Below are 11,531 nucleotides of genomic sequence, written 5' to 3'. Positions count from 1 at the left end.
TTTCAGACTGTGCAGGATGATTCCTTTCCCAAGCAGGGCTGAAGATGTTTCAGGGTGTAAATAATGCTGCAGACCTCAGTTAGCCCAGTGAGTTCATCATCCATGCTCCTGGGGATGGATCCCAGCCAGGGTGACAGCAATGCCCTCTGTTCAGGGCACTCTGAAATCCACTGCCAGAGCAGTTGGTTTGAGGGAAGTTCCTCTTTGTTCCTGGGTGGATGAGCTGCCCTGAGCTCCTCTGGGGTGAGCCAGCCCTGGGTGCTGCTGGAATGATGAATTCAGAGGCTGGTCAGGGGCAGAGCTCAATGAGACAAGCAAACATTCACCCTCAGACACAGTGGGTAGGAAAGCTTTAACCTCCCTGGGCAGTTTGGGCACAGCTGCTGAGGAGGCTGGGCAGCTGATAAAAGCAGCCTGAACTGCACAGAATTATTCTCATTTCACCAATTATTCTCATGAGAAGACCTGAGCAGGTCCAATTCCCACTGAAAGCCTGGGGTGAGAAAAGGAAAACTTGTCACTCCAGAGGTCATGGTCTCATCCATGAGCAATTCTTCCCTGAGTCTGGGCTGGAAAGCTGTAGCTGGGGCAATCACACAGATCAGTTCTGTAAGCACACACCAATAAATAAATAAACTGGCTTCTTATCAGCTGGAGGGGTTTTGGTCTTTGACTCTATTTTTGTGATTGTTCACTTGGCTGAAACTCATTGCATCAAAGTGTCTCTTAAGAAAAGCTTTTAGCCCCAAAGTCATATTAATATTTAAACTGTTGTTCTCCAGCAGTGCAACAGCTGTGTGATGTGAAATAAAGACATTTTTCTGTCTTTCCCTGAGCAGCTCCAAAGTATCAAATGGTAAATGAAGAAGGGGATATTTTTTTTTTCTGCTATGACTCTTATACAAAATACCAAATACTAACAACTCATCCCCGGCCCTCCTCTGGTGCTATAGATTTGATCTTAGCAAAACTTTGTGTATCACTGAAATGCACTCAAATAGTGAGGACTTAAAAATAAATCACTCTGGGCAGAAAATGTTCCTGAAAACCTTAATTTCTGCAGTTGGAATGCTGAAATGCAGTTCAGATCCATCCACTGTTGAAACCTAAGCTACATTTCTATAATTTAGAGCACATTAAAATATTCATAAATATATATATGCATGTAAAAATAAATATAGACACAGATCCACTTCATTTATTTGTTTTGCTTTTGCATATAAATGAGCCTGAAATCATGGTTTTCACAAGTGGGAAATGAATTAATGTATTTGCATAGTGGGCAGGGCTGAGTGAAGGCACAGCTAGGGCTCCACCATGAGGCTCCTGCTCAGACTTGAACCTGGCCCACCTGAGAATGGCCAGCAAATGTCAGAATTGGGAAGAACAAGATGTCACATGCCTTGGAACTGCTCCCTCCCTAAAGGCACAGAATCTTCTGTGCACAATTTGTATTTCAAGCTTTTCTTCATACCCAGCAGAGTAGAACCACATTTTCCAAGTGATAAATGAAATTCTGGTTCCTTCATGGGACTCCAGGAGCTGACCAGTAGCAGTTCAGCCTTGATCCATCCCTGCTTCCAGCAAGAATTTGTTCTGTGAACATAATATTTGGAAAATATGTATTTTATCTCTTTTAAGTCATTGTAGTTGCATTTTTAGCAAGGTGAGGAATCAACACACCCTGCTCTGAGTAGGGCTCTGACAGGTTGGGATGGTCCATGGATGGTGACTCCATCTGCAGCCTCAGAGTAATGTTCAGCAGCAGGGAACCAAGAAATGAAGGAGTAAATTTTACATAGGTTGGCCTCAGATGCATTGTCATTTCCCAGTAAATTAGAGAGTCTTCCACTGGACCTTTAAATTTATTGTCCCAGCATTATTCTATGATTGCAGAAACAGCCTGACCCTGTTTTGCTGGAGTGTTCCCTACAGGGAGAGCCCAGTGCTGCTCCTGTGTGGACCATGGCACCAATAAATTGAGCACAAACTCCTTTTTGTGGCTTTTCCTGGGGCTGCCACCCAGTGATGCTCTTTCTTTTTTCACTGTTTTTGGGGCATTTTTTTTCCCAGAACATTAATCAAAGTATTTGCCAGGGAAGAAAAAAAAAGAAAAGTGCTCTGCTCTGCTAATTACTTGAGTGCTTATAAACCATATTTTGGTAACAGAAGCACAGGAGTTTATTACTGATGCTGGAACTAATCCTTTACAGGACATGGGAAGTAGATAGAAGTCTATCCTGCACTGATGGAACATTGAGCTCTGTTGATATCTGGACAGGAGAAGTGCTGTGAATCAGATATTCCAGTCCATTTTGAGGATTGGTCTCAGTTTTATGGACACTACAGGAACATTTTCAGAGTCACACCAAAGGTTCTTAGCAAATCTCTAAGCCGGGTACATTCTGAACATCTGAAGCACTTTGCTGAATTAATTTCTTGAAATGTTTATTCTGACAAATACAATACAAAATGAAGCAATGTTCTGCCTCACTTTGGTCTGAGATCTCCTGTGTTTAAGGTTTGCTCACTCAATTTAACAAATGTATGTGCATGATGCTTGTGTTATATAGAAAGATGTCCAGATGGATCTTTTTATCCAAATTTCCCCAAATGTGGAAAAAACAAATGCACTTCAACTGATCATCTCTTACTGAAAAAAACAAATTATGAAGATGAGCTTGAGATTTGGAATAACATTAGTGCTCCAAACTTTTGGGTTCATGTTGAGCTGACACTGGCCCTGCTGCTTTGATAGAATAAGGAGGATTTTATTAACTCAGAGTTCATTGAACATTTTCTGCTTTTTACTGTTTGTCATTTTAGTGCACATCTCTACCCCCAGACCTGAAAAAGGATTAAAATGCCAGATAGGAGACAGATCACTCAGCATTTCTAATCACACATCAGAAATCTCAAGATACATAGTTCTCACAAGATTTTCTACTCTTTGTAGACCATAAAAGGCTCAGATAACCTTCTAAAATCCACTCTGATCTCTTTAGTCATTAAAAAATAAGTTCTCACTGAGAATCTAAAGTAGGCTCCTACTGCAGTGATCACATTCAATCAATCCAATTTCACTCCACTGCTTCAGAAATTATTTATGCATTCATTCACTGGGAGCAACAGAAATCTTCATTCAAAACAATATTCTGACAATTGAAACAGAAAAAAAAAAAAAAAGAAAAAAAAGCCCTGGAGTGCTGTAGGAAAACATTTTCATACACATTATATCATCATTACAGACGGTTATAGGCATTTTCTTTATAACTCTTTTTCATATTCATGTTTCAGAAATGTTCCAGAGCAGCTGTCCTGTCTTTGTGAGTGGGAGAACATGCTCACCTGCTCAGCCTCCCTGAGAAGCAGACAAAGACTGAATCATCCAATTGGTAAGTTTAGTTTTGCATTTTTTCATTACCTTCACCACTGTGAAAGTGAATTTCAAATAAAGCAAGTGACTGACTTGCTTTCAGGGAGCTTTCTGGAAATTCCTGTCTTGGTAAATAAGAACTTCTGGTGCATGTTTTCCTGCAAGGTAAGTCTGGTAGAAAGAGCCAATTAGTTGAACTGCCAAATGCTTAGTGGCATTAGTGTAACTAATTCATATCCTATTTATCTGTCTGTGATAAAATCTTTTGGCCTTGCTGAAAAAGTTGATGCTTTCAAAAATCCCAGCCTTTGCCTTTTTTCAAGGAATTCTTGTGTATTTAAAATTAGAGCAGATATTATGTATGTGATCTTTATAGAGAGACACTACATTTCTGGCCCTGGGCATAGTCTGCCTTTTCAGTACACTTTGTACAGCACCTAACACATATCTCCCTATGCTGCTGAAGATAATAAATGTAGGAAGATAATGTCATGCCTTGAAGAATGATGCTTTTACCAGTTGATCAGTCTGCAGCTTAATTTGGGGAAAGTGAACACGGATGAAATGATCTACTCCGAGAGGGAACAGCTTCTGCAAACCCACAAAATCTTCTGTTAGCAAAAATCTTCTGTGTGTGGATGGCAGGCAGTAAAAAGCCACAAACCACTACAATGTGCTTGTAGGAACTTTCAGCCATTTCTTTCTGGCCTAATGAAGCAGAACCACACTCAGAGCAGTCTGCAGCCCAGAGGGGGAAAATCAGCCCTGTCCTGAAGGTCTTTATTTTATGGGATAGAGGTGACTTTTGATTTTGATCCATTGAGCTGAACGTTTTCAGAAAAGGAGTGAAAAACAAGCAGCAGGAGGAGGGATGTGGTGCTTGCAGTCCCGTGGGCTGGGTCCTGGTTGAGCGCAGAAACAGTGGCATCTAGTGGGCAGCTGCTCAGCCCGGGAAAAGCACTGGCTGTGAAACAGCTCAGCGACTGGAGCTTGTGATCATGTTTATATGGATGGAAGGTTTTCCCAGGTCTGTTTTAATCCTTGTCTTTAAAAGTTTTTGGAAAACAATGATTTTTCCAGCTTTCCCACCTTGAGTATTCACCTTTCAGAATGCTTGTTCTTCTGGTTTGCAGGCACGTAGGAAAGTCCAGCATTTTCCCCCAAGATTTTAGACATGGAGAAAAACAAACCTGCAACTAATCCTTGAACACACTCGGTCTAGTTTAACTATAGAGAGGAATTCAAGCACAGCAGAGCATTGAAGGAAAGATCTGTGTAGAGGAGGAGAATAAAAAAAACCCTGAAGGACTCTGCAAAAAAAGCTTAATTACATAATTCTGTAGCTATAACTAAGTAAAAATTTATGCAGTGTTTACTTCTTATGCTAATTATCTATCCATTTTTTCACTGCTGAGTCACAATAAATGCTTGAGCTAATTTATTTATACTTGATCTGAGATCCTGTTGTCTTGTTAGTTCACTGGATTCTGTGTAAAACACTGGGTATATGTTATGGGCATGCAGAAATACACAATGAGCAGGCTGAGGGGCTCTGCATCCATGGCAATAATCTAAAGCAGTCTAAAGCAGTCACATGCCTTCACTCTCTCTTCAGCTTTCAGAGTTTGTCAGTGATGAGCAAACTTATGAAAGTCTGCTGTGCTCTGCTGGCCTCCCCTTCTCTGGCTGCCTCTCCCATAGGCTGGAGGCTGTTTCTGTGTTTACCTCCAAAATTAATTCCTATGAAGGCATGACTTGGCTTCTTAAATCTGACAGAAGAGCTGAATGTCTTACAAAGCAGTAACTTGGCTATGTTCTTCATGATCACAGGATTGCTGAGGCACTCATAGGCTTTAGTCTAGGTTTCTTTTATTAACTTCAACATTTTTAGTTCATTCTCCTTTCCTTCATACTTTTTTTTTCTCCCTTTATTCCCTATGTTTCAAACTTTCCTCTGTGGTGTCTGCTGCTTTTCTTGCCTTGAGGGACCAGGATGTTCTTCAGTGGTCAGTTCTAGCCCAGAACAGAGGTGCAGATATTTATAAGAGAGATGGGTTTGAACATGAGTGCAAATATGAGTTGGATCCTTTACCCATCAGCCTGACACCAATGTGGGCTGAAGGCTCTCAGCACTACACCACAATTCCTTCCCTTGTGAAGTGGGAGAGAATGGGGATCAGTATTTAATGATTAAATACTTCATTAAATACTTCACTTTTCTGTTTCTAGTTTCCTCCTTGTTAATTAGACTTAATAATACTTCACTTTTGGTTGGAGATCCCTACATGAGATCTTTTGGCCCTCATGTGGAAAAGCAAACTGCAAAGCAATGAACAATATTCCACATTTGCCCTAGGATTAGCTCAGTGTTACTGTGAAGAACTGAGCAGAACCTTCTGCTTCAACTTCCTGGTTACCTTCAAAATGACTGAGTATAACTAGGTGGGAGTTCTTTCATTTCAAAGAAGTACTTGAAAAACGACTTTCACAGGGTGACAGTTGACATAATTGTCATTAAATGAATTTTTCACTGTGCAAATAAAAACAGAGCCAGGATTTCACCTAGTGACTTTAACTCAAAGAGATATGCAAATTTAGATCTCTGTATTGAGAGACTTATGAATGAAGCACACAATAGCAGCCTGATTATACTTTTTCACACCCCCAGATTTAATCTATGATTTATCTTGGCAGTAGGGGAAAGCAAGCCTTTGATGCTTTGAGATTTAAATTATTTCCTTGGAGTAATCTACAAGAGCTGTTTTACTGGAAGAAAAGTATATCAGAAAAACTGTTGATCTAGTTCAGCCTGTCAAGAGCTCTGTAGCACTAATTACCTTGCAGATATTAATTAAATTGTGTTTTATTTTGCTCCCAGTCCTCAGGCTTCAAGTGTGACTGCAGTGAGGAGCTCTGAAAGTTACTTTGCTCCATTCATAACTAATTCTGTTGCCATTACAGATCACAGCAGTCATTTAAGAGCCATCAAGCAATTTTTTGTGTTGTTTTGCAGGTATCATATGTTTCCCATCTGACTGTACAAGATATTCTTTTCCAAGAAAAAGACTTATATAACATATATATAACTTATAAGTTGTAAAGGCACACAGGCAGGAAAGGGTTGGCTGGATTCATTTGCCCCTCCTGGCAGAATTACAAGGGAAAAGGACAATTGTGCAGAGAAACTACACATTTATTAGTCAGCACCATTGGGCTTCCCAGCTGCTGGTCCTACAAAGTCTTCTGATGTTGCCTTGGTACTTCACAAAACTGAGCCTCACTTCCAGTGAGTTTTGTCAGAATATACTATGGGAAACTAAGAGAACAAAATCATCTGCAAATGAAATTGAGTCAAGCTTTTATTATGAAACAATACATGAAATACTCATCAAGCAGTAGGAAATAGTGTTACATAAATGTTGTGTCTTCATGAAATATTGTTATTTAACCTAGAAAACTGTAATTAAGGATTCCTCCAAAGCCCAGAAAGCTGGCCTTCTCTTCATGTTGCTATTCTGCAATTTCCTATTAACCTCTCCCTCCAAATTCCTCCTGCTTCAGACAGTCTAAACCTGTGCCCTTGAAAGGACACTCTAGGACTAATCAGCTGCCCAAACCTCAGAAACTGTGGAAACCCTCAATTCAGTTATTCGTGCATGCAATCATTGCTGGTAGCAAATGCATGGTGATCTAGAGCTCATCAGGCCACTCAGAGCTGGAATTTCTGCTGTACCACGAGGATTGCAGAGAGGTTCTGCTCTACAGTGAGCACGTAGCCAATGCAGGAATAAACTTGTCCTCCGTAATCATGTGGAGATCTGCAGAAAAAAGAACCCAGAATATCAAAATCCATGCTGACATTGGCCATACCAGTGACATCTTAAGGGCTTCAAAAAATTTAAACACTTTTCTAACATTAATTCTGCACAGTGGCCTGGGAGCAGCTGTTGGGAAGAATTCCTGTAGCTAAAGTGAGCCAGCTTTCAGCTGTGTCTCAGCTGGAAGATTTTTTTGAAAATTGCCAACTTACCCCCTTAAGGCTGAAGTTTGGGAATGTTATGTTTTTGTTTTTAAATGAGTTTCAGACCTTTGTTTTATTGTGGATTAATAGAGCCCCACTGAAGTCTACCACAACCTCAGTTTTTAAAGGTATTTAAAGAAGTACAAATAGATATAAGAATTTTAAGCAGATGAACTTTCCATCTTTTGAAACAGATCAGCTGTGACAGATACCATCTCAGAGTTGGTGCTGGGACTCTTCTGTTCCCTGCCCCTGCTCAGCTGCCCAACAGCTTCCAGCACAAGGTGCATCCCCAGCCTTTGGTTATTCCTCTCTCTCCCAGGGTGTGGCTCTGCCTTTCATTGTGGAGAAAAGATGCACTGTAGAAGATATATATATAAATATAAATATAAATATATATGTGTATATACCAGTTGGAGGGTGGGCAATGCCATTAGATTGGGTGCACCAGGTCCCTGTTGCAGTGTGGGAGGCAATGAGGATTCAGCCAGTGTTCAAGGAATTGCTCTTCTGATCTCTGCTCCAAGCGCTGGAGGTGAAGCATGTACTCCTGTTTAAAGCAAAGCAAAAGAACTTTAATTGTGTCATCACTCAATTCTAATGTCAGGCCAGGGACCCAGGATAATTTCACAGCTGATGGAAGAGCCAGTAATTTATCCATTAAAATAATCAAATATAGTGAAATATGTTGCTGGTCAGTTTGCCCCAGCCTAGCAATATTTAGTGAATGATTTCCTCTCCAGAGCAGCAAAGGTGTTGAGCAAGAATTATACAACAATATTCATAAATTAGGAATTCTGTATACACATTTCTTATTTGCATATCAACACAGAAGCCTTTGTTGGGCCTGAGGGTACAAAGGATTCTCACAAACAGATTTGTTATAGCCCCTTTTGAAAACTGGTTCCTGCTGCTTAAAGAACATTAACCCTTGCAGGATCATGTGGCAGGACTGAAGGGTTCTAGTAGGTAGCACACACTATCTACACATTTTCCAAGCCACAAGCTGTTCTAGTGCTGCAGCCAGTTTATTTCCATTATTCTAAACATTTATAAATCTAAAAATACCTGCAGCAACAAAATTTAAGCTCTTATCTATGCCAAATCTATATCTTATAAAATTACAATGGCTTTATCAAACCCCATTTGTAATTCCTTCAACACTAGTTTTATTTTAAGCATAAGTTGTTCGAATTTTCAATACCTTTTGTGCTCATAATATCAAAATAAGTTAAAACATTTATATTTCTTTTATTTATCACCGGTGCTGATTGGTGATAAATAAAATAATGTGAATTTCCTACACCAATTTATAGAGAGAGGCTTTGGTCTCAGCAATGAATTTATTGAAATAAAACAGGCTGTGTACCAAAACCTTGACCTCATCAGGGACAAAATTTACTTTTAAAAAGTCCCAGTCCCAGTGGGCTCATAAGCTTTGTGAACACCAGATACATTCATTCAAAATAATCCCCCATTGCTTTGCAGAGTGGGCACTGCTGGGATGGAAGCTGCAGCCCAAACCCTCTGCACTGGCCAAGTGTTCCAGCATCAGGATCCTGCCTTTCCCTGGGCTCCCTCTGCTCTCAGCCCCAGAGCCTTGGCTCAGATCTCTGGGGAGAGATGCCTCAGGAACTGGCAGGGAACACAACTGTGGGGCTGAGAGGATGCCACATTGTCAAAGCAGGATCTCAGTCAAATTAAGTTTAAACCATGCTGATAACACAAATTACATTTTCTTTTAATAATCCAATGGGGCTGATCTTTCTGTCTGTAACTGAACAGGTTTCTGACTCAAGCAGCACTGTGGAAGTCAAAGAGTGTCACAAAGAATTGCAAATCACGTTCCCCAGCTCAGCATGATCTGGCCCAGTACAAACAGCTTTTGCTTAAAACAGATGAACAGAGGTGGGTTCATCCCGGCATTCATTTCACTCGGCTACAAAGCATCCATACAAAATCAGTTTTTCTCCTTGAGTCCATGTGCACAAGCTGTGCCCAGGGATGCAGCAGCCATGCACCTTCATTCTCATGGAAAATCTCCATGTTCCACAGGGCAATGAGGGTTGGTTTTTTTATCTGAAGATTTTTCCTTTTCTACTGAAAACCTTGACATTTAGGGAGCAAAACAAATACTCATGCTTTGGCTCTTCTTACAGAGGGTCAGCTTTGCTTTCTAAATGAAAAACAAAAGAAAATAAATAAAAGGAGGCTGAAATTTCTCAAAAAGTGGTAGGACAGAAAGTGTCAAGGACAGAGAAGCAGAGTCAGAAATCCATTTCTTTAATGGTCATGAAAAACATTTCTTTAACCCTGAATCCCTCCTCTCCCCACAGAGTCATAGAATTCATAAGGATCACCACAACTCCCTGCCCCTCACAGGACCAGCTAAAACTAAACCATAGATTAAATGTTGCATGCATGCATGTAGAGCTTCTTGCCATACAGGAATTACCTCAATCCAACTGTTCTGCTGCTTCATTTATTCTGTATTCAATATTTGTTATATTTACCACATAACCTTAATTGTGGTTATACAGCAGATAGGAGCTCATGAAATCCACATCTCTATAAATTAAAAGCCATTTTCTTCTCAAAAATTTGATTGGTATTTTTGAACCATGATAAATGATCTCTTCATTCTGCAAGTGAACATTTCCTGAGCCATACTCCGCTCTTGCAGAATGTTTTAAACTGTAATTGAAAGAATTTAAAGGTTTTTTTAATATTTCATGGAAGAACTCAGCTGCTCTAAAGGGTGATATTCATAACATAATGCCTGGAAGCAATAGAAATTTAATACTAAGCTCAAATGGTTTGGGGGATTTGGTGTTGGGTTTTTCAGTTAATGCAATTTAAGAGTAAATAACATAAATCACCCTCATTGGTTCATCAGGGAAACCAGCTTTTCTTGGTCTCTCTTCACGACGAGTCCTCAGCAGCTGTTTGGCATCTTTTTCAGACAAAATTGGTGAGGTGTCTAAAGACAGAACAGCAGAAATTAATTTTGAAATTATCAAAAAGCTAGTATTTTATCTATCAGTTGTGAAATGAAATGTCCCCAAACCTGATTTTTTTCCTATAAACAAAGTGTTCTTTCATTACAACCCCTTCCTAGGGGATATTGCATTCCAAAAGATAGAAGTGGAATTTTAAACCATTTTTATACTTGTGTTTTCTCTTGTCCTACTAGTATGAAGCAAAGCCCACATATTCATGGTACTATAAAATGAGCAAATACAACAGCACCATCACACCACTGGCATTAGTTGCTCTTCCAACTCTTTGTTCTTTTCTGTGTTGCTTTATAGGATTCTTTTCAAAGTAATGAGTTAGATACATTGCAAAGAAGAGATTGCATTGAACATTCCACTTGCAGGACCTTGGTAAAATAATATTAAAATAGTAAGCAAGTAAAACTAAAATTTTGTGGTAACAGTATGGTAATGCAGAGAGTTAAATATCAAATACAAAATCATGATTGTTAAAAATCAAATCCTGGAAAGCCTGCAATATAAAAATGGTTAAGTGTTAAAAAATTAAATATATTAAAATATATGAAAAATTAATACTAGAATAGAAGGTTGACAAACTAATACTACTTATATGCTCTGCAGCTCTACACATATGCAGGTTTGTTGATATAAACTCCTACCTGTAACAGTGGTCAGCAGGACCAAAAAGGAGACCAACACAAGAAACTTCTTCATTTTGATTCTGCTTTCTCTCAGTCTGTTCCAAAATGAGCAACCCTGACCGAGGCATTCTCCTATTTGAAGGAACTACGTCAGTCCCAAATGTTTGTTTGTGCTTTAATTTCAGTGATAGTATGATTCTGAAGACATCTGGTCTGAAGGTTTGAATTCGTCTATTATCTGCTCACACATTCTCTGCATAACTCTTTTCCTGAGGGAAAGAAAATAGAAGGCCTTTTTTTCCACCTCAGGCTTCAGAGTTGCACTGGGTATTTTAAATAAACTTGTGAAAATAAAGTCTATCCCTTTATATTTAGCATGGCAAGCAAAGGTTTTTGGTGCCCAAGGTAAACTATTGTTTTTTAAAAGAAACAACTGCCCAGTACTGTTAATCTCAGAGGCAGCTGCAAAGGGGCCCCTTTTTCAAAGATTGTCTCTA

The 11,531-nt window shown here is 39.5% G+C and overlaps 1 protein-coding gene across 1 annotated transcript; it reads right to left on the bottom strand.

The window, feature by feature from the left end:
- Positions 1-6,782: 6,782 nt before the first annotated feature.
- C21H17orf67 (chromosome 21 C17orf67 homolog) lies at positions 6,783-11,122 on the bottom strand. Its single transcript, XM_058038995.1, has 4 exons — positions 11,053-11,122; positions 10,277-10,377; positions 7,808-7,947; positions 6,783-7,194 (listed from the first exon to the last, which is right to left on the bottom strand). Exons 1-3 carry the CDS (start codon positions 11,105-11,107, stop codon positions 7,831-7,833), a joined length of 273 nt encoding a protein of 90 aa, XP_057894978.1. The 5' UTR covers positions 11,108-11,122; the 3' UTR covers positions 6,783-7,194; positions 7,808-7,830.
- Between the last annotated feature and the right edge of the window lie 409 nt (positions 11,123-11,531).

The sequence above is a fragment of the Melospiza georgiana genome, chromosome 21 (assembly GCF_028018845.1).
Source record: "Melospiza georgiana isolate bMelGeo1 chromosome 21, bMelGeo1.pri, whole genome shotgun sequence".
Taxonomy (NCBI): domain Eukaryota; kingdom Metazoa; phylum Chordata; class Aves; order Passeriformes; family Passerellidae; genus Melospiza; species Melospiza georgiana.
The sequence above is the reverse complement of the archived record's forward strand: the minus strand, read 5'-3'. Positions and strand labels throughout refer to the sequence as shown.

Excerpts from the sequence above, each read along its gene's own strand:
- C21H17orf67 (XM_058038995.1), bottom strand. The coding sequence starts at position 11,107 with ATGAAGAAGTTTCTTGTGTTGGTCTCCTTTTTGGTCCTGCTGACCACT. Across the intron at positions 10,378-11,052 it reads CCTGCTGACCACTGTTACAG|ACACCTCACCAATTTTGTCT; the intron begins GTAGGAGTTTAT and ends TTCTGTCTTTAG. Across the intron at positions 7,948-10,276 it reads TCCCTGATGAACCAATGAGG|GAGTACATGCTTCACCTCCA; the intron begins GTGATTTATGTT and ends TGCTTTAAACAG.